The sequence below is a fragment of the Coregonus lavaretus genome, assembly GCF_964263955.1.
Source record: "Coregonus lavaretus genome assembly, chromosome: 28".
Lineage (NCBI taxonomy): Eukaryota > Metazoa > Chordata > Actinopteri > Salmoniformes > Salmonidae > Coregonus > Coregonus lavaretus.
In genome coordinates, this window is record NC_140015.1 from 35,080,945 (window position 1) to 35,108,907 (window position 27,963).

General features: G+C 43.3%; 1 protein-coding gene across 1 annotated transcript; it reads right to left on the reverse strand.

The window, feature by feature from the left end:
* Position 1: 1 nt before the first annotated feature.
* Positions 2-27,963, reverse strand: LOC311103486 (ethanolamine-phosphate cytidylyltransferase-like; the record flags this gene model as incomplete). Its single annotated transcript, XM_084145056.1, has 13 exons — positions 2-116; positions 1,254-1,342; positions 4,103-4,168; positions 4,740-4,805; positions 5,269-5,346; positions 7,364-7,446; positions 8,388-8,526; positions 9,516-9,557; positions 10,062-10,146; positions 15,583-15,649; positions 15,840-16,001; positions 18,632-18,720; positions 27,842-27,963. The coding sequence occupies 13 exons, from the start codon at positions 27,961-27,963 to the stop codon at positions 2-4; spliced, it is 1,203 nt and encodes a 400-aa protein (XP_084001182.1).

The following is a 27,963-nucleotide window of genomic DNA, read 5'->3' on the forward strand; positions in this document are numbered from 1 at the left end:
CCTACAGCACAGCCTGGGCTCTCTCCTTGCTCTTCTCCTCCTCTCGCCTCTTCATGGCCTGGATCATAGCCATCTCTTTGGCCTCTTTCTTCTGGTTCCTGGCCTTGAACTGCAGCCTGCATCACAGGGGACACAGAGGGGAGGTTTCAATAGTATGCAGAGGGCTATTAGTTAAAACCATCATAGTAAAGCATGGCATATTTACACTTCTGTGATTTCAAGTATAGTATAATTTTAATGTCTTGGTAGAGCGTGATTCTTGCAACGCCAGGATAATGGGTTCGATTCCTGGGACCACCTGTACGTAACATTTATACACGCATGACTGTAAGTTGCCTTGGATAAAGATTCTGCTAAATGGCATACATTATTATTATATCTAAAGTGGGAGCTGAAGACGCACACCCAAAACGCTGTGCAGGTTCAGACAAATGGTTCATACACTTACAAAGTAGAGAAAGGTTACTGGGAGTAATATAGTATGTGACTTTCTTGACTTTTCCCCAATATTATCATGATGACGTGACCTTAGCATCATTGAAACTACAGAGATATTATCATGATGACGTGACCTTAGCATCATTGAAACTACAGAGATATTATCATGATGACGTGACCTTAGCATCATTGAAGCTACAGAGATATTATCATGATGACGTGACCTTAGCATCATTGAAACTACAGAGATATTATCATGATGACGTGACCTTAGCATCATTGAAACTACAGAGATATTATCATGATGACGTGACCTTAGCATCATTGAAACTACAGAGATATTATCATGATGACGTGACCTTAGCATCATTGAAACTACAGAGATATTATCATGATGACGTGACCTTAGCATCATTGAAACTACAGAGATATTATCATGATGACGTGACCTTAGCATCATTGAAACTACAGAGATATTATCATGATGACGTGACCTTGGCGTCATTGAAACTACAGAGATATTATCATGATGACGTGACCTTAGCGTCATTGAAACTACAGAGATATTATCATGATGACGTGACCTTAGCATCATTGAAACTACAGAGATATTATCATGATGACGTGACCTTAGCGTCATTGAAACTACAGTGATATTATCATGATGACGTGACCTTAGCATCATTGAAACTACAGAGATATTATCATGATGATGTGACCTTAGCATCATTGAAACTACAGAGATATTGCAGTTCTCTAATCTCTCTAGCTGGCTACAGGACATACCAGGTTGTCTCACTTCTTCCTGCCCTTACCTGTTTTTGATGATCCTCTGAACAATGTCATCAGTGGTGAGGCTGTTCATACTGTCCACAGTGTGCAGTATTCCTTTCCTCCTGGGCTGCTGCATTTAGAGAAACACAGTCCAGACTTAAACATTAACTTAGACATTGCACGCTTTGGATAAAAGTGTTTGCTAAATGGCATATATTATTATATATTATACTGTATATTATATTAGTCTTCCAAATTCATTGTAACCACTATGTAACCAAGTAACAAATACTTTTTAAATTAATAAGTTCATCCCTCTGTTTTTCTGCGAGATTGCCTTGATGGGAAAAGTAAGCCCCACGATTAATTTTTCAACATTTTTCGTTAACTAAGTTAACTAACACATCCTTTGGCCGCCATTCCTTCGAGTTCTCTGCTGCCAATGACTGGAACGAATTGCAAAAATCTCTGAAGCTGGAGACTCTTATCTCCCTCACTAACTTTAAGCATCAGTTGTCAGAGCACCTTACCGATCACTGCACCTGTACACAGCCCATCTGAAATTAGCCCACCCAACTACCTCATCCCCATATTGTTATTTATTTTGCTCATTTGCACCCCAGTATCTCTATTTGCACATCTACAGTGAGGGTAAAAAGTATTTGATCCCCTGCTGATTTTGTACGTTTGCCCACTGACAAAGAAATGAACAGTCTATAATCTTAATGGTAGGTTCATTTGAACAGTGAGAGACAGAATAACAAAAAAAAGTCGAGAAAAACGCATGTCAAAAATGTTATAAATTGATTTGCATTTTAATGAGGGAAATAAGTATTTGACCCCCTCTCAATCAGAAAGATTTCAGGCTCCCAGGTTTATTTTATACAGGTAACGAGCTGAGATTAGGTGCACACTCTTAAAGGGAGTGCTCCTAATCACAGCTTGTTACCTGTATAAAATACATCTGTCCACAGAAGCAATCAATCAATCAGATTCCAAACTCTCCACCATGGCCAAGACCAAAGAGCTCTCCAAGGATGTCAGGGACAAGATTGTAGACCTACACAACGCTGGAATGGGCTACAAGACCATCGCCAAGCAGCTTGGTGAGAAGGTGACAACAGTTGGTGCGATTATTCGCAAATGGAAGAAACACAAAATAACTGTCAATCTCCCTCTGCCTGGGGCTCCATGCAAGATCTCACCTCGTGGAGTTGCAATAATCATGAGAACGGTGAGGAAACAGCCCAGAACTACACTGGAGGATCTTGTCAATGATCTTGTCAATGATCTTGTCAAGGACCACAATGTGGTCCTCTGTAGCTCAGCTGGTAGAGCACGGCGCTTGTAACGCCAAGGTAGTGGGTTCGATCCCCGGGACCACCCATACACAAAAAATGTATGCACGCATAACTGTAAGTCGCTTTGGATAAAAGCGTCTGCTAAATGGCATATTATTATTATTATAATGATCTCAAGGCAGCTGGGAACATAGTCAGCAAGAAAACAATTGGTAACACACTACGCCGTGAAGGACTGAAATCCTGCAGCGCCCGCAAGGTCCCCCTGCTCAAGAAAGCACATATACAGGCCCGTCTGAAGTTTGCCAATGAACATCTGAATGATTCAGAGGAGAACTGGGTGAAAGTGTTGTGGTCAGATGAGACCAAAATCGAGCTCTTTGGCATCAACTCAACTCGCTGTGTTTGGAGGAGGAGGAATGCTGCCTATGACCCCAAAAACACCATCCCCACCGTCAAACATGGAGGTGGAAACATTATGCTTTGGGGGTGTTTTTCTGCTAAGGGGACAGGACAACTTCACCGCATCAAAGGGACGATGGACGGGGCCATGTACCGTCATATCTTGGGTGAGATCCTCCTTCCCTCAGCCAGGGCATTGAAAATGGGTCGTGGATGGGTATTCCAGCATGACAATGACCCAAAACTCACGGCCAAGGCAACAAAGGAGTGGCTCAAGAAGAGGCACATTAAGGTCCTGGAGTGGCCTAGCCAGTCTCCAGACCTTAATCCCATAGAAAATCTGTGGAGGGAGCTGAAGGTTCGAGTTGCCAAACGTCAGCCTCGAAACCTTAATGACTTGGAGAAGATCTGCAAAGAAGAGTGGGACAAAATCTCTCCTGAGATGTGTGCAAACCTGGTGGCCAACTACAAGAAACGTCTGACCTCTGTGATTGCCAACAAGGGTTTTGCCACCAAGTACTAAATCATGTTTTGCAGAGGGGTCAATTACTTATTTCCCTCATTAAAATGAAAATCAATGTATAACATTTTTGACATGCGTTTTTCTGGATTTTGTTGTTGTTATTCTGTCTCTCACTGTTCAAATAAACCTACAATTAAAATTATAGACGGATCATGTCTTTGTCAGTGGGCAAACGTACAAAATCAGCAGGGGATCAAATACTTTTTTCCCTCACTGTATCATTCCAGTGTTAATCCTAATTGTAATTATTTTGCACTATGGCCTATTTATTGTCTTACCTCCATAACGTACTACATTTGCACACACTGTATATAGATTTTCTATTGCGTTATTAACTGTACGTTTTGTTTATTCCATATGTAACTCTGTGTTGTTGTTTTTATCGCACTGCTTTGCTTTATCTTGGCCAGGTCGCAGTTGTAAATGAGAACTTGTTCTCAACTGGCTTACCTGGTTAAATAAAGGTTAAATAAAATAAAAAAATAAAAAATAAGTGATGGCCATTATCCCCTTTGGTTTTCTACCAGTCATAGACTTCCCTTTCAAAGAGCACCTTATACCAAGTCCCCATGGCCTTATAGTTTTTTTATCAATTGGAGTGCACCAGCACATTGTTTTTTAGTAACAGAGAGTTATGTGTCAGAAAACTACGCAGGGTACTTACGGCATAGGGGTCAGACCCGTCTTTGTCAGGATGCACCTCTGTCTTCCCATGACACACAAGGTCCACCTGCAGAGGCAGACCATGCAGGATGAGACCCAACACTAACCCACTGTAGATACCATGCAGGATGAGACCCAACACTAACCCACTGTAGATGGATCATGTAGGGTGAGACCCAACACTAACCCACTGTAGATAATATGCAGGGTGAGACCAACACTAACCCACTGTAGATGGATCCAGTAGGGTGAGACCAACACTAACCCACTGTAGATAATATGCAGGGTGAGATCCAAACTAACCCATTGTAGGTGGACCATGTAGGGTGAGACTCAACACTAACCCACTGTAGATACCATGCAGGGTGAGACCCAACACTAACCCACTGTAGATACCATGCAGGGTGAGACCCAACACTAACCCACTGTAGATACCATGCAGGGTGAGACCCAACACTAACCCACTGTAGATACCATGCAGGGTGAGACCCAACACTAACCCACTGTAGATACCATGCAGGGTGAGACCTAACACTAACCCACTGTAGATAGTTACCAATGGAGTGTCCACAAACGTTAGCATGCTCAGCCTGGTTCAAATGGCTCTGCAGAACAAGTGTAGTGTCTTGAGCCCTTACCTTGAAGTGGTCCAGTAAGTCTCTTGTGACTGCATAGGGCGCACCGATCACCACCTCAGAGACATACTGCAGACAGCAACAGAACAGAACATGTTAGATTCATCCACTCATCACTTCTGCTCATTATTTTACTTTAACTGGGAGTCCCATTGAGACCAAGGTCTCTTTCACAAGGGAGACCTGCATACACACTATTTACAAAACTACTCTTATAAAAGAGATGTACAGTATCTCTTTTGAAAGAGATGTACAGTATCTCTTATGAAAGAGATGTACAGTATCTCTTATGAAAGAGATGTACAGTATCTCTTATAAAAGAGATGTACAGTATCTCTTATAAAGAGATGTACAGTATCTCTTATGAAAGAGATGTACAGTATCTCTTATGAAAGAGATGTACAGTATCTCTTATAAAAGAGATGTACAGTATCTCTTATGAAAGAGATGTACAGTATCTATTATGAAAGAGATGTACAGTATCTCTTATGAAAGAGATGTACAGTATCTGTTACGAGGAGAGCGAACTTACTCGACAGGCCAGCACACTGAGTGTTCTCTCATGGACATTCATGATTGGGTAATTCTTCCCTTTGTAGCGATTCACCTCCTGAAAAATACACACAAAATCCAAAAGTAAGAATAAGATTAAGCAAATCTCCACTATTAAGGCCAGGACTTAATTTGACTGTGGGTTGGTTACAGGCATTGCGGTTTTTAAAGGCAATTTCAGAGTAAGCCGACATATGCAGCGTTTACCGTGAATGGGATCACCGTGAACGTGGGAACATTGCCTTTGAAAGCCGAAATGCCCATAACCTGCTTTCAGATTAAAGGCCCATTTTTTAAATCAGTGTTATTTCCTGATAGTTTCTGGTTGAAAATACAATCTGTTTGCATGGGCGGGGGTTTCGGCTTGGCTGGTGACATCACCAGGCGGTAAATTGGTTAATAGACCAATAACAAAGATATTTCCAAACCTCTCTGCCAATAACAGCTAGTTTTAAGTTTCCCCTCCCCACTCAGATCACTCCTAGTCAGTCCTTGCAAAATTCTTGCTTGAGAAATAGTTTTTTGCTAAAAAAGCTATTTTTGTCAATTTTAATGGACAATTATTACAGTAAGGTACTTAATTGTTACCCCACTATAACATATGGCTTGTCTGACTCGCCTGGTCAAAGTGTAACCCCAATATAACATATGGCTTGTCTGACTCACCTGGTCAAAGTGTAACCCCAATATAACATATGGCTTGTCTGACTCACCTGGTCAAAGTGTAACCCCACTTTAACATATGGCTTGTCTGACTCACCTGGTCAAAGTGTAACCCCACTTTAACATATGGCTTGTCTGACTCGCCTGGTCAAAGTGTAACCCCACTATAACATATGGCTTGTCTGACTCACCTGGTCAAAGTGTAACCCCAATATAACATATGGCTTGTCTGACTCACCTGGTCAAAGTGTAACCCCACTATAACATATGGCTTGTCTGACTCACCTGGTCAAAGTGTAACCCCACTATAACATATGGCTTGTCTGACTCACCTGGTCAAAGTGTAACCCCAATATAACATATGGCTTGTCTGACTCGCCTGGTCAAAGTGTAACCCCAATATAACATATGGCTTGTCTGACTCACCTGGTCAAAGTGTAACCCCACTATAACATATGGCTTGTCTGACTCACCTGGTCAAAGTGTAACCCCACTATAACATATGGCTTGTCTGACTCACCTGGTCAAAGTGTAACCCCACTATAACATATGGCTTGTCTGACTCGCCTGGTCAAAGTGTAACCCCAATATAACATATGGCTTGTCTGACTCACCTGGTCAAAGTGTAACCCCAATATAACATATGGCTTGTCTGACTCACCTGGTCAAAGTGTAACCCCAATATAACATATGGCTTGTCTGACTCACCTGGTCAAAGTGTAACCCCAATATAACATATGGCTTGTCTGACTCGCCTGGTCAAAGTGTAACCCCAATATAACATATGGCTTGTCTGACTCGCCTGGTCAAAGTGTAACCCCACTATAACATATGGCTTGTCTGACTCACCTGGTCAAAGTGTAACCCCACTATAACATATGGCTTGTCTGACTCACCTGGTCAAAGTGTAACCCCACTATAACATATGGCTTGTCTGACTCACCTGGTCAAAGTGTAACCCCACTATAACATATGGCTTGTCTGACTCACCTGGTCAAAGTGTAACCCCAATATAACATATGGCTTGTCTGACTCACCTGGTCAAAGTGTAACCCCACTTTAACATATGGCTTGTCTGACTCACCTGGTCAAAGTGTAACCCCACTTTAACATATGGCTTGTCTGACTCACCTGGTCAAAGTGTAACCCCACTATAACATATGGCTTGTCTGACTCACCTGGTCAAAGTGTAACCCCACTATAACATATGGCTTGTCTGACTCACCTGGTCAAAGTGTAACCCACTATAACATATGGCTTGTCTGACTCACCTGGTCAAAGTGTAACCCCACTTTAACATATGGCTTGTCTGACTCACCTGGTCAAAGTGTAACCCCAATATAACATATGGCTTGTCTGACTCACCTGGTCAAAGTGTAACCCCACTATAACATATGGCTTGTCTGACTCACCTGGTCAAAGTGTAACCCCACTATAACATATGGCTTGTCTGAGAGCTTGGAAACTGCCTCCAGAAAGTCCACATGGCCGATATCTGAGAAGACAGTGGTCAAGGCTGACAACAACAACAACAACAACTATAGTATCTATGAACTAGGCCTCTGAGCCCAGTCTATAATCTCAAACCTCTCCGCATACTGTAGATGACTGGGCCCAGGTGTTTTAGCTGACCACAGGACCAGCTAGTTATAGAAAAATAGAACATCTAAATCACATAATTGTAGTGCAGCTAGGTAGCATTAGGGGTGTTTGTCTTTCTATGGCCCAGTTTTTCTTGGTCAGGTCACATGGTCAGAAAATAAAAACTCCTTGCCCTAACATGGTAGATATGAGTGTATAGAGTCACCTGACATTGATGTATCCTACCATCAGGGCCTTCAAAGCCGTCAAAGAAGGCCTTAGTTACAAGTCAAACCATTCTTATGTACATGTAACTGCCAAAATAAAGGAAACACTTGAGTAAATGAGGGATACAAAGTATATTTCCACGAGTGGTCACTGAATGGTTTGATGAGCATGAGAACGATGTAAACCACAGTCCATGGCCGTCTCAGTCACCAGATCTCAACCCAATTCAACACTTATGGAAGATTCTGGATCGGCGCTTGAGACAGTGTTTTCCACCACCATCAACAAAACAACAAATGATGGAATTTCTTGTGGAAGAATGGTGTCGCATCCCTCTAATAGAGTTCCAGACACTTGTAGAATGGATGCCAAGGCACATTGAAGCTGTTCTGGCTCGTGGTGGCCCAACACCCTATTAAGACACTTTATGTTGGTGTTTCCTTTATTTTGGCAGTTAACTGTATCAACTCACATCATATTATAGACATGGTCAGGAAAGGCTCCTGGCCATAGACATGGTAGATATGAGGAGGCTGCTGGAGGGAGTAAAAGCTGGAATGCAATGAATGGAATGATATCAAACACAGTGAAAGTAGTGCATTCATGGAGCCACCAGACAGAGGATACGGAAGAGGTCGAAGGCTCCAGCCACATAGATGATGGTGTCCCCAGGCTGAGGCTCCTGTCCTGAGGCAAACTGGATGATCTTCTGGGATGTCTGGAGGAACTGGGACACTCCCGTCCATGGACTATGGCCCTTCGGACCCTGCAACACCCATAATGCACAAAGAGCACAAATAAATACATTGTAACACTTGACAAACCACGACTAAATGTTAATTCCAAGCCAGCAATGAATGATATCATTACACTGAGTAATAGATGATGCTGTATGATATTCCATACAGAGGCTATACAGCTGGAACCTCTGAGGGAGTTCTTGAGCCAAATGTATTGTCCATAAATGAGTTCATTGGGCAGAAAGGGAACACCACACCACGCCAGTATGTGGCAGCTTGACTTATTCAAATCCTATAGCATTTGGTATTCAAAGTTGGTATTCAATATTCACTATGGTAATTTCTCATAGGAGAAGATGATCACACTTCGCCACCCAGTGGCCAAATGAGTAAAACACCATCTGAGATCCCTCTTCTTGGACATCCAGTAGCCAGTCAGTCGGCACTCTGAGGTATATCTCAATGTCCGTCAGAGCCCCCCAACACATTTATTCAACACTGGCCAAATACATGTATTTTTTTCTCTCTTTCAACGTTTGAAAAATACAACCCTTGTTATGTAACGGTGATCATTCTAAAGTACCATTCTCTTTCCCACCCCCATTTAGAATCCAAACGTTGTTAAAATGTAGATCCTCTGGTCAGTTTCTGCATTCAGAGGGAACAGAGGTGGTAGTCATTACCAACTGGCCCGGCCCACAGTTTTGATTATCAACTGGGCACCACAATAACGCCCTTTGTTTCAGAGAGAGTTGGCGAGAGTTGGGGGGGGGGGGGTACTAAAGTTGTGTCAGAGAAGAGTCTACCCAGGATTTGGACACATAGTAGACCATTACAAAGCGGTTGCTATGGTCAAGTGCACTCTGATTTTTAAAGGGCTGTTCGTCATTTAAATTATCAAAAACAGCTGTACATATCACAGAGTGAGCCTTTGTGGAATTTTTAAAGATATCACTTGGCACCAGCCAAACATTTCTTAAAGTTGTACTTGTATGAGAGTAGACATGGGACCTACCTTCCCAAAGTTGTCTGTGTGCTGTTGATAGTCTGAATGGCCCTGAGGGGGACACAGGAGAGAAAACAGGCATGAGTTCATCTATTATTCAACTGTAACAATAGGAGCTAAGAGACATGACAGATAGGAGCAAATCATCACTTCTACATTTTCACTTAGTGATGCATTGATGTCAATAGGAGACTAAGTGGAAATTCAACTGAAGTGGAAGAAGAACTCCTGGTTCTATTGTAGCCTATAAGGGTTTGCTATACTCACTATGGTAACCAATGAGGGGTTGCTATACTCACTATGGTAGCCTATGAGGGGTTGCTATACTCACTATGGTAACCAATGAGGGGTTGCTATACTCACTATGGTAACCAATGAGGGGTTGCTATACTCACTATGGTAACCAATGAGGGGTTGCTATACTCACTATGGTAGCCTATGAGGTGTTGCTATACTCACTATGGTAGCCTATGAGGTGTTGCTATACTCACTATGGTAGCCTATGAGGTGTTGCTATACTCACTATGGTAGCCTTTGAGGGGTTGCTATACTCACTATGTTGCTGTGGTGTGCTTTGGTCATCAGGAGCATACGACCAACCAGGTCTGTGGTAGAAACTCCCTGGGTTCGCTTGCACTCCCTGGAACAACACCAAGCCATGACACAAAATTGTACAATTGTAGACAGAGCATAACAACAGCAATAATAATATAATAATACAAGAATGTATTAAATGAATATATAATATAGTGAACAAAAATATAAAGGCAACATGCAACAATTTCAAAGATTTTACTGAGTTACATTTCATATAAGAAAATCAGTCAATTGAAATAACTTAATTACGCCCTAATCTATGGGTTTCACATGGCTGGGAATACAGATATGCATCTGTTGGTCCCATTTGCCTCATGCGGCTGTTGATTGTGGCCTGTGGAATGTTGTCCCACTCCTCTTCAATGGCTTTGCGAAGTTGCTGGATATTGTCGGGAACTGGAACACGCTGTCGTACACGTCGATCCAGAGCATCCCAAACATGCTCAATGGGTGACATGTCTGGTGAGTATGCAGGCCATGGAAGAACTGGGACATTTTCAGCTTTCAGGAATTGTGTACAGATCCTTGCGACATGGGGCTGTGCATTATCATGCTGAAACATGAGGTGATGGCGTCGGATGAATGGCACGACAATGGGCCTCAGGATCTCATCACGGTATCGCTGTTCATTACATTTGACATTTTAGTCATTTAGCAGACGCTCTTATCCAGAGAGACTTACAGGAGCAATTAGGGTTAAGTGCCTTGCTCAAGGGCACATCGACAGATTTTTCACCTAGTCGGCACGTGGATTAGAACCAGCGACCTTTTGGTTACTGGCACAACGCTCTTAACCACTAAGACTACTTGCCACTTAAGTATCACTGTAACCTATTTTAGTTTCTCATCACTGCATCGCATGTCCCTGGCGGCATTTTGATTGCCCCATCATGCTGCCGTCATTCCATGTTAATATAAATTAATTCACTTCAGATACGGATGGAGCATTGTAAATGCACGTTTACGCATAGTCCCCAGGGCATTTTCAGACCCACTAGGCCTGTCAGGTAAACAATATGTTTGTTGTCTTGTCTCCGCCATTTCCAGGTTGCTCAAATTCGAATGGTTCGCCAAATTTGAGTTTGTGACAAAACAAGCAATGTGTAGACAATCATTGTACCATCTAAACCCCAGTGAAATATATGTTCAGTAACCAAACATATTGTATTTTCAGCTGTTTGAAGCTGTTGTTCAAAACCGAAAGTAAAAGATGCAAAAACTAAACTTAAGAACGGGAAGCATAGGAATAGTGCACATAGAACAGATGTACCGTTTCTTAGACTTGCTTTCAATGAGAATAACAGATCTATTACTCACATTTCCATGTGCATTTGGTAGGGTCGCCCAAAAAGTTACATATTGCAGCTTTAATATGTCTGTTTGCTAAATAACATGATGTCTTGTGTCAAACTTTATTTTGCAATTTAGCTATCCTCTACAGCAGGGGTGTCAAACTCATTTTAGCTCAGGGGCCACATGGAGGAAAATCTATTCCCAAGTGGGCCGGACCGGAAAAATCATGGTATATATAACTTAAAAACAACAACTTCAGATTGTTTTCTTTGTTTTAATATGATCAACATACAATATAAAGCTGGAGCCTGAGGACAGTGTGTCCAAAATAGTACAAGCACAACATCACTATTAATCATAAAACACGTCAAGTTTATTTGAAAATTCTAAAGAAAAAGAACACACAAACACACAATGCCTCAGTGATTAACAGAACTGTTTCACAGATCACAGAACTATATCAGGGGTGTCATTTCTCAGGCAGAAATGTAGATAAAAATAATGAAATCCTGTTCCCCAAACAAGTGCAAGAACCACAGAGTCAAGAATAGGTTAAATATACAAATAAAATAAAATCAATTAAAAACAATAGCACATCAACATAAAAACATATAAACATAAAGCTGGAGCCTGAGGACAGTGTCCAAAAGCACAACATCACTATTAATCATAAAACACCTCAAGTTATTTGAAAGTTCTGAGGACAAAGAACACACAAACACACAATGCCTCAGTGATTCACAGAAGTATATCACAGATCACAGAACTATATCAGGGTGTCATTTCTCAGGCAGAAATGTAGATAAAAATAATGAAATCCTGTTCCCCAAACAAGTGCAAGAACCACAGAGTCAAGAATAGGTTAAATATACAAATAAAATCAATTAAAAACAATAGCACATCAACATAAAAACATAAACATAAATCTGAAAGCGTTGCTCAAACTCCCGTAACAGTCCCGTTATTTTATCCTTGAACCGCTTCATGTCTGCCACATGTTGGGTCGCGCACACACTGACAGCGCGGGACCAGTCCACTCCGACCCTGTCCAGCGCGCCGACGAGTGCGGTAAAAATATCAGCTGCTGTCGTTGTATCTGTCATCGGCACCAACTCCACGAACTCCTCGGTGACGGTCAATGTGTCATCAACTCCGCGGATGAAAATGGCCAGTTGTGCAACATCTGTAATGTCCGTGCTTTCATCAATTGCAACCGAAAACGTAATAAATGACTTTACTTTTTGCTTCAACTGGCTGTCCAAATCCACTAAAAGATCGGAAATCCTGTCTGCAACTGTGTTTCTTGTCAGGCTGATATTTGCAAAAGCCAGGGCACACAATCTCCGCTGCCTTCATCATGCATGTTTTTACAAATTCACCCTCACTAAATGGTTTTGAAGCCACTGCGATTTCATTAGCAATGAGGTAGCTAGCTTTCACTGCAGCGTCACTGATGTCTCGGCTTTGATTAAACACAGACTGCTGTTTCTTCAAACCCACCAACAGTTCATTCACCTTCTCTCATCTCCGCTGTCCTTGAAAGTTGTCATATTTGTCGGCATGAAGACTCACATAGTGGCAACGAAGGTTATATTCTTTCAGCACTGCAACATGCTCTGAACACACCAAACATACAGCTTTCCCATTCAATTCCGTGAATAAATAGGATGACCATTTTTCTTGGAACACTCTGCACTCTGCATCCACTTTTCTCTTTTTTGACAGAGACATATTGGGGCAATGAGGGTGCCAAAGCATATAATGTTAAAAGTAGAAGCCGTAATAAATATTGCGGGCAAAACAAAGTAGCTCATTGGCTGCACGTGCTTGACCTACTTGCTCTGCCCCGTTATAAACAATTTGCTTGCTTAACACAATTGCTATTGCGCCATCCAGTGGACGCAATTGGAACAGCAGTTTATTTTATTGAAAAATTGCAGCGCATTTTTATACTTTACAAAAAAAAAAAAAACTATTTTTTTTTTTCTAAAAACATCTCGCGGGCCGGATTAAACCCGTTTGCGGGCCTGATCCGGCCCGCGGGCCGTACGTTTGACACCCCTGCTCTACAGGGACAAGGGAGAATCTATGCTGTTGATAGTGGCTCAACGTATGGAACGCCATATAACACTGGAGCGTCATCCATGGTCGTGCCGAAAACTCCTGTTCACTGATCTACAGCTGTGCTGTTCAGAGCTACTTGGTTGCATAGGAGTGGACTCTACTAAGGTGAACTCGAGAGCTCGTCGAACGGCCTCTCCGACAATCCATCGCAGAAATCGTAAATTGGTATCGCATAATAATCAGAGACCACAGGTTTCATAAGTCTGTAAGCTAGTTATTTATATTTGATATTAAGTTGGCTTACATAATCGTAGCCTTGCTTAAGTGGTGCTTTGCAACATTATTCATTTTATCAATTGATTCATCAGTGATTTAAATGGAATATTTCCTCCTTAGACCTACTACTGACTTGAACTCTCATCACTTGGCATTTTTATGTCATTTGTATTTAATCTCGTCATAAACAAAATGTTTTCCGTTTACTTGATATGTCGTGTCAGTCCCTGCAATCAGTTCTATCTCGAATAATGGCAACCTTTTCTAGCAGCAAACTGTGGCAGGGTGGCCATCGACAGTAACATCAATCAAGAACTGTGGATTTCATCTTCAGTTATGTTGCCCGTAGCTTATTAATGCAATTTCATGTTTTTGTCTTTTGGCAAACTCCATTTCCTTCACGTGATTTAGGGTTTCTGATCTGGTCTTTTCACCTTAAATCACTAGCCTCCCTCCTAAGCGTTCTGCTGTAAACTTCCGACTTCAACTGTGTGTGTATATATATACAGTGGGGAGAACAAGTATTTGATACACTTCCGATTTTGCAGGTTTTCCTACTTACAAAGCATGTAGAGGTCTGTAATTTTTATCATATGTACACTTCAACTGTGAGATACAATTGTGAGATGCAATAAAATGCAAATTAATTACTTAAAAATCATACAATGTGATTTTCTGGATTTTTGTTTTAGATTCCGTCTCTCACAGTTGAAGTGTACCTATGATAAAAATTACAGACCTCCACATGCTTTGTAAGTAGGAAAACCTGCAAAATCAGCAGTGTATCAAATACTTGTTCTCCCCACTGTGTGTGTATATATATATATATATATATATATATATATATATATATATATATATATATATACACACACACGTACAGTGCCTTGCAAAAGCATTCATCCCCCTTGGCGTCCTTCCCACCCTGATGCACCACAACCTGTAATCAAAACGGACTCTTATTTGGATTTCATGTAATGGACATACACAAAATAGTCCAAATTGGTGAAGTGAAATGAAAAAAATAACTTATTTCCAAAAATTCTAATTGCCATCGTTAAAATGCAATTGTGTTCATTGTCTGTAGCTTATGCCTGTCCATACCATAACCCACCGCCACCATGGGGCACTCTGTTCACAATGTTGTCATCAGCAAACTGCTCGCCCACACGATGTCATACACATGGTCTGCGGTTGTGAGGCCGGTTGGACATACTGCCACATTTTCTAAAACGACATTGGAGGAGGCTTATGGTAGAGAAATGAACATTCAATTCTTAGGCAACAACTCTGGTGGACATTCCCGCAGTCAGGCGTCACTACAGACCCCCTGGTTCGATTCCAGGCTGTATCACAACCGGCCGTGATTGGGAGTCCCATAGGGCGGCGCACAATTGGCCCAGCGTCGTCCGGGTTTGGCCGGTGTAGGCCGTCATTGTAAATAAGAATTTGTTCTTAACTGACTTGCCTAGTTAAATAAAGGTAAAATAAAAAAAATTAAAATATATTGCACGCTCCCTCAAAACTTGAGACATCTGTGGCATTGTGTTGTGTGACAAAACTGCACATTTTAGAGTGGCCTTTTATTGTCCCCAGCACAAGGTGCACCTGTGTAATGATCATGCTTTTTAATCAGCTTCTTGATATTCCACACCTGTCAGGTAGATGGAATATCTTGGCAAAGGAGAAATGCTCACTAACAGGGATGTAAAACGTATACGCTTTTTTGTGTGTATGGAACATTTCTGGGATCTTTTATTTACATGTTGCATTTATATTTTGGTTCAGTGTATATTATTAATGACAGCTTTAGTTCAAGGTTCATTCCAGCTTGAGTCACTCTCACCTGTACCTCCCTGACCTCTTCACCTCTTCGTATGTGTCCTTCCCATCCACTGTTAGTGTGATGTCATCTGAAATCACACATTCAACATGTCTGCTATACTCTGATCAAGGTGACAGACATGAGATACTTTATAGCAGGTCAAGGGGCAAGATAGAACCATTAGATATTGGTAATACACAAAACATGATCCTGGTTAAATAAAGATGAACTGAATATTCAGAACCGGCCCACCCATTCAAACATCTCAGCAAACTCACCTCCGTGCACACAGAAGTCACTGGAGTACTTGTCCAGGGTCTCCAGTGTGGTGACGTAGGGCGCTCCCTCCACTATCTCATCCACCCACTTGATGGCTCGCACCATCTTGTATCGTTCAGCCTGGGTGAAGACCGGGGGACCCTTGTGCTGTGAGATCTCACCTACAGGGTGAGGAGATATTATTACTAATGGTCATTGATATTCATCAAAGCACACCAACCACCAGATGCTAATAGCTTTAGAGAGTGTTTACACTTGGCATTAAAGGGATAGTTCATCTTTTAGTATTTTGTTCATTAGAACACTGTTAACACAATCACCCAAAAAGTGTGCATATCAGCAGTCAAGTTTTCAAGATAGAGCACTTTCAATACAGAGAAAAAGCTGTGATGATGCCTTTTGATCATGATGAAATTAGTTGAGTGAACTATCCCTTTAACAAGCATCCTGTGGTCAGTTTCCGGTCCACATTCAGATCCATATGTCTGGACATTCACAGCTGATGGTAAGAGACACATTTTATGACCATGTTTACTATAGACAAGTCATGAACAGATAGTGATCTGAACATCTTGATCAGTTAAAAGTATACTCAGCGAGACGTTGCAACGAACAGCACCGCAGATATTGAGATGAACGCGATGCAAGACTTTGCTCTCACACAGTCTCACAGAGTATCTGTGCATGTGCACCGGTGTGCTTCACACTGCTACAACGCGGTAGCTACGGAACCAAAACAGCGGACAAGTTTAGCCTCACAATTCAACGCTCTTAGTGGTTGCATAAATTGACCCCCCCACAGCTGATTCAAATAATCAAAGCTTGATGATGAGTTGATTATCTGAATCAGCTGTGTAGCGCTAGGGCAAAAAACTAAACGTGCACCCAGGGGCGGGCCTCGGACCGAGTTTGGGAAACCCTGCCATACTGCATGCGCTGTAGCCAACTGTCATGTTGTTGTCAACCATTGGTATGACAAGGAACAAAGAAAAGAGTAGGCCACCAGGCTGCTACAGTAGATAGTGTGATGGACTCAAACAATGAAAACATGCGTACAACATAGGGATATACTGTATGACCGCCAAGACTTGGTTGACTGTGAACTTGTTTCAATAAAGTGAAATAATCCCAGAACTGTTTGTGTTGTCTGCCAAGTTAACCCCTATGCTCATTGGCATGCCTGGCCATAGAAGTTGGCAAGACAGCACAAACAGATCTGGGTCCAGGCTAGAAATGATCCAGGTGGGTCTGAAAACAAACAAGGGCTTTAGAGTCTGTGTATATTTTTTTGCAAAGTCATCAAAACTGGACGCGACAATGACCTTGTCTGTTACAAACCTAAGGGGGGGGGGGGGGGGGGGGGGGGAAAGAGGGAGGGGGGGGGGGGGGGGGGGGAGACAGGGGAGGTAGAGATACATTATTAACTGTATAATAGTTTTACACTGAGTGTACAGTACGTTCTCCACACTGGAGCAGCGATAATCCATTATCACGCCTCTCTCTCTCCTCTCTCTCTCTCTCCTCTCTCTCTCTCTGTGTGATAGAGAGGTTATAGCCTACTATCTATGTGTTCCTTTGTCCTTGACAGACCACAGTGTGTGAGGCTCTATTGTTTGAGTTAAGCCATGTAGTTCTGGGTTATCGTAAACACTAACATGGCGCCCGTCGCACAGTGTGCCTGTCGGTCACAGTGTCAAGAGTGCCTTAGTGTGCCTGTCGGTCACAGTGTCAGAGTGCCTTAGTGTGCCTGTCGGTCACAGTGTCAGAGTGCCTTAGTGTGCCTGTCGGTCACAGTGTCAGAGTGCCTTAGTGTGCCTGTCGGTCACAGTGTCAGAGTGCCTTAGTGTGCCTGTCGGTCACAGTGTCAGAGTGCCTTAGTGTGCCTGTCGGTCACAGTGTCAGAGTGCCTTAGTGTGCCTGTCGGTCACAGTGTCAGAGTGCCTTAGTGTGCCTGTCGGTCACAGTGTCAGAGTGCCTTAGTGTGCCTGTCGGTCACAGTGTCAGAGTGCCTTAGTGTGCCATGGGAGGCACTGATTTGTTGTTGTGTCCCAGCCACTGTTTGGGTCCCTGTGTTACTACTGTCACAACAGCCACAACATCTTACAGCACACAGGTGGCTGGTGTTCATTAGGAACAAGAACAAGTCCAGGTAGTCCATCCTTGTTTCAGTCTGTTTTTATTCCATTTGGTGCCTAATGAACACAATCCTGGTTCCTGGTAGTGATGACGTTATTAAAGCAGTGGGAGGCTGGCAGCCAGACACCTCCCCATGTCAGGGTGAAGGGTTGGGAGCGAAGGAGGAGAGGGATAGGGTCAGGCTGGGAGATGCTTTGGTGTGTGTGTGTGTGTGTGTGTGTGTGTGTGTTTGGGGGGTGTTGGCTCTGTGTTGAGGTGATGCAGGTCAGGTCTGGTTGGGGTCTTGGTTGGGGTGAGAGATGTAATGGGGGACTGGTAGTGGTAGTTGAGGGCTGAAAGGATGAGGTCACTATGCTGGGTCTGTGAGTCTGAGGGGATTGGGAGAGTGGAGGTTATTCCATGGAGGTCAGGGTCACATTCATTAGGGCCCACAACGGAAATTAAGAATTCTTATTGGATGAGGTAACTAATGGTTTTGGTCCAGGTAACTCCTCCCTGTTTCCATCCATTTTCTTACGTTCAGTGCTTAATGAATACAACCACTGGTGTGATGGAGGCTCTCCTGTTGCATGCTGGGACTAGAACCCCAACCCTGGTGTGATGGAGGCTCCCCTGTTGCATGCTGGGACTGGAACCCCAGGCCTGAAGCTCTTACCGTCTGTGTGTACTCCAACGATGAGGTAATCTCCCATGGCCTTGGCCTGCCGCAGCTGGTTGGAGTGACCATAATGGACCATGTCATAGCTAGAGGAGGGATAACAAAGCAACAGTTAATACTAGGGAGAATGGAGGGGAGATTGTCAACAGAAACTGGTCACCACAGAAGCTATCAACAAATCAAATCAAAGTTTATTGATTACGTGCACACGGTACTGTGAAATGCTTTCTTGCTTTCTCTCCTCAACAACATTAGACAACCACACCATTAGAGAGAAATACAGAAACCCAGGGGAAAGAACTAGCCAGGGTCCTGTTCAGTAGGGCACACTGTAGCAAGATGTTTTACAACAGATGTGTTGTTATCAGGACAGGTTCAGGTTAAGGTTCACCTCCCAGTTACAAAACATGTTCTCCCTATTGGACAGGACCCTGGTGTTGCTGCTTCAGAACTGATTATGTAACTGTTATGTGGATCCATCTTTTTTGTATTTATTATTATTATTTATATCACATCCAGCATGTGTTATATTATTCGATGATGCAATGACAATAAAAAACAACTGTTTCAACCAGTCACAAACATGTCTTAGAATTCATATGGTCAGTTTCCAAAACGCAGATTAAGCCTATTCCTGGATTTAAAAAACACTTTCCCACTGAGCATGTGTTGTAATATAGGAGTAGGCTTGATCTGGTTCCGGGAAACCTGTCCATAATGTACATTTTAGACCATCAAAGTAACAAAGTCAGAGAAACAGATTTACTACATCCATAGTAGTCATGGAGATGAGCACTGAGCACTCCATCTGTAGCTAATTAGATTTTAGGCCAGATTGGGACTCAGATGGTACAGGGTAATCTAGCAAGGTGATGACTAAAAGATGGACATTAGCATTAGCCTGCTATCACTCAAACTGCTGACATGACAGGCCATACAGTGGTTTGGTGTCTGTTCCGGCTCCTCACTCACTCAGTGGTGTTTGAGGTACAGGTACAGTGAGAATTAGCACAGCAAGTGGTAATGCTATACTGTAGGCCCCCTGATGTATGGATTCATAAAGCCTTTAGAACAGCTACATAAGACATTATACCATCTGTCATAGTCAGTCATAAACATTATGAACCATGGTATAAGATACAATGAAGCTTGTCATAATGGGTACTATAGATGACAGGACGTTGTTGTCCTGTGACCTTTTGGATTTATGACTTTCCCCATTCCATTCCCTAGGCCTGGCTGTGGTATTCAAATCTCACCCTACGAGGTCCGGAGCCTGCTGGTTTTCTGTTATACACTCACCCTACGAGGTGCGGAGCCTGCTGGTTTTCTGTTATACACTCACCCTACGAGGTCAGGAGCCTGCTGGTTTTCTGTTATACACTCACCCTACGAGGTCCGGAGCCTGCTGGTTTTCTGTTATACACTCACCCTACGAGGTGCGGAGCCTGCTGGTTTTCTGTTATACACTCACCCTACGAGGTCCGGAGCCTGCTGGTTTTCTGTTATACACTCACCCTACGAGGTGCGGAGCCTGCTGGTTTTCTGTTATACACTCACCCTACGAGGTGCGGAGCCTGCTGGTTTTCTGTTATACATGATTATTATTTCGCCACCTGGAGTCCCAGGTCTAAATCAGTCCCTGGTTGGAGGGGGGAAAGTTGAAGTTGATTTGAATTTGAGGGCCCTAGGCTATAACTTCCCTTATGTGGAAATGGCATCAAACCTCCTCAGTAGCATGTTATAGCGGAACTGGAATAGCACATTTGTAGTCATGTAGCCTGTGTTATAGAGGCACTTGACATAAATGCACATTGCCTACAGTAAAATATTACAGAGAAAGTTGAAACCTGGAGTATTCTTATCGCCAGTGTATTGTGTCAATAAAATGTGTGTTAATGGTTAATGGCCATTATTGTACATAACAATTTGTTCTTAACTGACTAGTTAAATAAAGGTTAAATAAAAATAAATAAATAAATATATTCTACATCTAGTAATTTGACAGATCATAAAAGTGGATAACAGCAGTCATAAACCATTTACAACTACTTTACATGACGTGCTTGCTATCGCTGCTATAAAATGGCATCAAATTAGAGATGTCACGCTTTAGAGATGTCCAGCCCAGAGCAGTAAGAGAATGTCATGTTGCTAAGGAGCCTGTCTGTCTAAGGGGTAGGGTAGTGATGACACAGTGAACGCCTGAACCATGGTGTGATGTGGTCGTATCACTATACACTGCACAGACTTGTCTTGTTCCTACTTTGTACTGCCCTTAAGTGAACTTTCAAGATGGAGCACTTAATGTTATCACCTTTTTTTTTAATCAGCTTTCTTTCCCACGTGGCTGTTCTTAAAAGCGTTATCAACGGTACCGAATGTTAAATGAACACGTTGTGTGGCGCGACCAAAAGGACATTGTTTTGTGTGTGATGACTGAACAGCATTAGCAGTCCCTGACCGTTTCAGACGTTTCCTTCACGCTGTCTGTTAGAGCTGTGGAAAGGAATACACCTTTATTCTAAATGGGGGGCATAATGTGACTACTGAGTGTAGCTGGTCAGGCCAGAAGTTAAGTGTGTGTGTGTGTGTGTGTGCACCTGCGTGTGTGTGTAAGGAGACTGAGACAAAGGACTAATGGTTACATAAAAGACTATGCTTGTGAGGGAGGCCCTGCCGTCCTGGGCTTGGTGTCCATGTCTGTCTGTCTGCCTGCCTTCCTGTCTGTCTGTCTGTCTGCCTGCTTGCCTGCCCTTGGACAGTGTAACCCAGGAACGCTAGGTGGCTTGCAAGGTGGTCTGGCCTGGGGTGATGCTGTTCCTGTTGTTTTTTTTAAGCAGGGGAGGAATCACCAGAGGATCACAGGCCGTAATGAAATATTAAGTAGTGTGGCAAGGTCAGCTAGCAGACAGACACCCAAACAGCACCAGAGCTGTTTGACAATAACACCAGCTAGGTCCTAGTAGGGAATGGTATAGTGGTATAGAGATAGCACAGAAAGGAGTGCACAACTAAATAGATAAATGATAGATAAACAGAATCACTATAATAAGGTAAATAGGATCAAATAGATCAAAATAATAATAAAGGATAACTATAAGCATGTAAAGATAGATCCTTTTAAGTCTACACCATGTCACGTGATGACAAAGTACACTTACTCTATGGTTTTTTTAACTGACATATTTTCCAAATATACAATCTTTAAGTGTTCGTGCACTTACTGTAAGTTTAAATTGATCGATTGAGGATCAATGTCTAAAATCAATCATGTACTCAATTTTGGAGCAATCATGTCGTTAAGGGGATCCTTTAATTGTTTTGTGACAGTGTAATTACAGAGCAGAGAGCACTACCAGAGGCAGTGGACAGACAACTGAAAAGCACAAGCCCAACAAAAGAAGTCCCAAGACCATCTAATTTCCATTACTGGCTGAGACCCCCTAGTCTGGCTGATACCAGTCCTCCTGACTTCAGAGTCTGGCTGATACCAGTCCTAATGACTTCAGAGTCTGGCTGATACCAGTCCTCCTGACTTCAGAGTCTGGCTGATACCAGTCCTAATGACTTCAGAGTCTGGCTGATACCAGTCCTAATGACTTCAGAATCTGGCTGATACCAGTCCTAATGACTTCAGAGTCTGGCTGATACCAGTCCTCCTGACTTCAGAGTCTGGCTGATACCAGTCCTAATGACTTCAGAGTCTGGCTGATACCAGTCCTAATGACTTCAGAGTCTGGCTGATACCAGTCCTCCTGACTTCAGAGTCTGGCTGATACCAGTCCTAATGACTTCAGAGTCTGGCTGATACCAGTCCTAATGACTTCAGAGTCTGGCTGATACCAGTCCTAATGACTTCAGAGCCTGGCTGATACCAGTCCTAATGACTTCAGAGTCTGGCTGATACCAGTCCTAATGACTTCAGAGTCTGGCTGATACCAGTCCTCCTGACTTCAGTGTCTGGGAGGCTGTTTGATGTTGTCGGCACCAAGTGTCGATAATGAACGGGACTGTGCCTTTACTGGTTGGTTGTCCTCTGTGTCTCTCTCACTCAAACACGGACAGCCACTCAGAGCCCCCAAGTGTCTTCCCCTTGCTTAACAACTGTTGGGTTTTCAAATCCAAACAATGAGAGGTCTCAACCCCCAAGATATATATTTTTGTTGTTGTTGTTGAAAGAACCAATCAATATGCCTACTCTGAGACGGATTGAATATACAATTATAACGACTGGCTTTCCAGACCATTGGGGCACAGCTTGCTGTGTACAACGTGGGTCTGCAAATCAGCAAGGCTAGCAACCCTCCAGCAAGACAGCCCAAACATTTGTTCTCATTTTTGTTATTGGTCAAATCTTTACTTGATGCCTGCGTCTAATGGTTTCTCGGATTTACCACAAATACTTCATATAGAAAGGCTTGATCCTATGCTATCTCTCTCATAAAGATAATCTATGCCATCATTAAAATGTGCTTGGATATACTATCTATACATGATCCACCATGTACCATAGATACATGAAACAGGCCTAGAAAGGCTTCTTGTGCTATCTCTCATAAAGATAATCTATGGTGTCATTACATCTGTTAGGATTATTACTACTGGGGATTTACTGACAGACATCACCTCAGAACGACTCTTCCCCTGACAGCGGTTATTACTACTGGGGATTTACTGACAGACATCACCTCAGAATGACTTCTCCCCTGACTGAGATTGTAAACTGCATATTTATAGGCTGTGTTCTGGGTCGTCTTGATTAGGGCACACACGTTTTCAAACATTTTGCAACGGTAAACGAAAATGAGCATCCAGGTAGTCCCTTCCTGTTTCAGTAGGTTTTTTTCCTTCTGTTTGTTGCCTAATGAACACAACCCGGCCTGGCAGCAGCTATGTGAAAGCCTGAGTGAGGAGTGTCAGTAGACTTTAGCGCTCAGTTGATGATGTTGCTAACTTTGACCTTGGCTACCTTCTGTCACTGGAAACCAATTAAGAACAGAATGTCTCCAACTTCAACCCTAAAGGCAGGACAGATTAGGGTTGCAAAATAAATTCCCTGGTTTTCCAGAGATCCTGTTTGAATTCCGGATTTCCTGCTTATTCCATCCTGATTCCGTGAATTCTCCAACAGGGATTTCGGGAAAACCAGCGAATTTATTAAAAGTTCACTGACTTTTTCAACCCTAGCTAGTCCGGATAGATAGTCGAACAGATAAGGTCTCACTGACACTGATCTTTTTTAAATTATTTTTTTATTTTATTCTTAGACAATCTGACAAGTGACACTCCTACAATTGATAGTTTAGCAGATTTAGGGCTAGATTCAATCACATCCAAGCGTTAACTAGTTAACCTGCATAGCTGATGTTTTGGCGGTGTCGGAGGTGCAACTGCGTTAGAGCTGTCAAAGCAGAGTGGCTGCTCGTGTGATCATTGTCACAAAGCCACACCTGTCCCACTCGCGTTAGAAGTTCAGAACGAGTAAGTGTAGGCTGTATAGAAAAAAGTACACTCACAAAACAAAGTAATGAGGATTTCTATCAGCCTAATAGAGGTGTAGATTACAGCTCACATTCCAGTGTTCAAACTTGTAAACAAGGCTGCATGGGATTTCTCCTAATGTGACTCCATGCAGCCAATGGCAACGTCCGCTTTAGGTATAATGCCGCTTGTTGGTTTGACAGCTCTAACGCAGTTCCACTTCTATCACCGCCAAAACAACCGCTATGCGGGTGTCGGCTAGGGCGGATCTGATAGAATCTAGCCTAATGTCTCACTGACAGACAAAAAAATAATCATCATTTCCTGAGTCAATCTGTCCAGTGCCACTCCTAGGGCCTACTACAGCTGATGCTGACGGTGCTAGATGTCAACAACAATATGGTGATGCTGCTGAACTGTATGGCCAAACAATGTACTGTATTTAGTGAGGACAGACGAGTGAGACCGCAGGGCATGAACTTTCATGGACATGGCAGGTGTGGGCCGAGGGGTTACTGAAATGATCTCTGTTGACACTGGCTCTCTTTGGGAACTCACCCCACCGATTAATATTCTGGAATCCGAAACATTCTGCAACATTCCATCAAACCACTGCTAGGCGGCTGCACCAAAATGACTGGAATTCTCCCAGAGAAAGCTGCCGTAATCCTGGTATTCACGCGCATGAATTCAAAGCGTGTTTTTTTTCCCTACTTCCCCGACGTGGGTCAGGTACATGTCCTGTAGCTTCTGACTCTGGCCCAGGGGGAGAGTATGTGTGACGGTGTTTCTCATGGCAGAAACACTCAACAATGTCAGTGTTTAGTTTACACACACTACCACTACATTTTGAAACAAACTCTGACCACTGAACAATGGCGGGCTTGTTTGTGTCATAAGCAGGTTACAACACAGAGGAGGAGGGTGTTGTGGTCTAAACACCTACAGTACAATACAGTGGGTGTCAGGGAGGTGGAGCGAGTGATAGTGCAGGCCTATGGGGCGCTGTTTGTAACATGCTGTATTTTGTGAAAAATATGAATTCCGTGCAACAAAATGCAAACATACAAAGAAATATAGCATGCAACAAACGCCCTTGTTCCTGGAGAAAGGGACAGATGTTGAAGACTTCGGAGTGCTGACACTGTACTCTGAAGTGTGTTGGAAGGAATGTGAACTGTTGACACTGGGTATTATCTCAGAAGTCCCCTTTCCTGTCTTGAGTTACCTGACTTTTACCTTACTTTCTGCCTCAGCACATGAGAATGGGTGATTGTGTCTCCGTATGTGTGAGTGTTATGGTAGCAGAACCAACTGCCGAATTGGCAATCAATAAGTCAATACATTAATTCAGTCCTGGTATAGGTGTATTTCACATGGGATCATTCCATTTGGAATATAATAGTATTAATTCTGCTATTCTAATATTGATGATAAAGGCCTAGGCCAAGCCTACTCATATTTTAAATATAGCCTATATGGGTTTGGCATGGCCATCTCCTTTAGGCTACATGTTGCCATGACATGCATGCTTGGGGGATTGTGGTATTTAGGTGGTATTCAGTGCATTGTGTACAGGAATCTATCTGTAATTCTAGATCAAATATCCGAAATCCACAGCAAAAGAAGTAGAGTTAAGTTGTACACTCGTACAATAGTGTGCACCTGCAGCCCGCAATTCGGGGCGTTCCTGCAAATGGGCATTCCTACATCTGCAGGAACGCCCCGCCCCCCCTCAAGCATCCCATTGGTTACTTCATGAACATCCCCCCATTGAGCATCCCATTTGTTCCTGCATGAAGGCCCCCCCTCGAGCACCCTATTGGTTCCTGCATGAATGGGCAAAACCATGTGCTAGTTAACTAGCTAGTTAGTGACACCGTGTGCTAGCTTGCTAGTTAGCTAGCACACAGTGTCGCCCCGCCTGCTATGTACCAGAGAAACAAATGTGCTCGGCAGGCGGGGGCGAAGGACACTATCTACCGGTCGTCCCCGCCTCCCGCTAGCACAGCAGACGGGAAGCTAGGGCGACACCGTGTACTAGCTAGCTTGATATACTGAACAAAAATATAAACGCAACATGTAAAGTGTTGGTCCCATGTTGCATGAGCTGAAATAAATGATCCCTGAATTTTTTCATACGCACAAAAAGCTTATTTCTCTCAAATGTTATACACAAATTGGTTTACATCCCTGTTAGTGAACATTTGTCCTTTGCCAAGATAATCTACCCACCTGACAGGTGTGGCATATCAAGAAGCTGATTAAACAGCATGATCATTAAACTCTAAAATGTGCCACAGATGTCTCAAGTTTTGAGGGAGCGTGCAATTGACATGCTGACTGCAGGAATGTTCACCAGAGTTGTTGCCAGAGAAATTAATGTTCATTTCTCTACCATAAGATGCCTCCAATGTGGTTTTAGAGAATTTGTTAGTATGTCCAACCGGCCTCACCACTGCAGACCACGTGTAACCACGCCAGCCCAGGACCTCCTCATCCGGCTTCTTCACCTGCTGGATCATCTGAGATCAGTCACCCGGGCAGCTGATGAAACTGAGGAGTATTTATGTCTGTAATAAAGCCCTTATGAAGGGAAAAACTCATTCTGATTGGCTGGGCCTGGCTCCCGAGTGGGTGGGCCTGGCTCCCAAGTGGGTGGGCTTATGCCATCCCAGGCCCACCCATGGCTGTGCCCCTGGCAGTCATGTGAAATCCATAGATTAGGGCCTAATTTATTTATTTCAATTGACTGATTTCCTTATATGTAACTCAGGAAAATCGAGGAAATTGTTGCATGTTTGATCAGTATAGTTAGCCACATCGTGTGCTAGCTAGCTTGCTAGTTAGCTAGCACACGGTGTCGCCCCCGCTTCTCGCCTGCTGTGTACCGGAGTCCTCCTTAGGACTAGCTGGCTAAACTAGCACACAGTGTCCTTCGCCCCAACACCTGGCCTCGCCGTCGAGGGCTGAAGGACACTGTCTACTACCAGTGTACGGCTAACTAGCTACCATTGTCACCCCCACCCCTTCTTCTGTGGCGTTTATCGTTGGCTGGCATCCAAACGTATTGTGCATTAACGCCACCAACTGTACTGGAGCACCCCCACCTCCCGCGTGTCCATAACTTAAAAATGGACCAATAGAAGTATAAAGAGGGGTTCCTGCAGATGCAGGAATGCCCACATGCAGGAACACCCCGAATTGCCGGCCACAATTGCACCCTTCTCCACTTTTATGCACACCATGCGTGCATGCAGTTTGCCTAGGCGACGGTCGCCGTGCATAGCCTACCCTATCGCTCGAATAACATGCAAAGTGAATACCCTGTTGGCATGTTGACATTAATGAGAGTAAGACTGGAAGGTAAACACACCTGGCACGAGCCAATTGAAACACCTTTCTGTTTTGACAGGCGGGATGCCGATAGAATGGAAATAGCATGCGCTGCTGTTTATGGCAGTATTTCTAAGACGTGCATTGGCTATGGACAGTTCACTGGACATCAGATAAATGGCGAAATTATGTTACGTTTCCAACACATTAAAATGTGCAATCTTTGAAATAGACATACCTAAGTTGGGCCGTTTAATAGCGGTTGGCACCCCTCAAGTTTATGAGAATAATTCCTTTAATTGTCGGCGTATACATGCTCAGGGCAACAATGTAGCAACACAGGCCTTATATGTAGCTGTCTCTGTAATGCTATTCTGTATCACTCACCACCCGTCGCACCACACCCGGATAGTTCGTCTTCTCTTCTCCGGACTGCAAGCTGTAGCGCCGAGGTTCGTCCCTGCATCTTTCCCTGTTGTGTTCATTTGGTGATGTCCGTTCTTGATCAT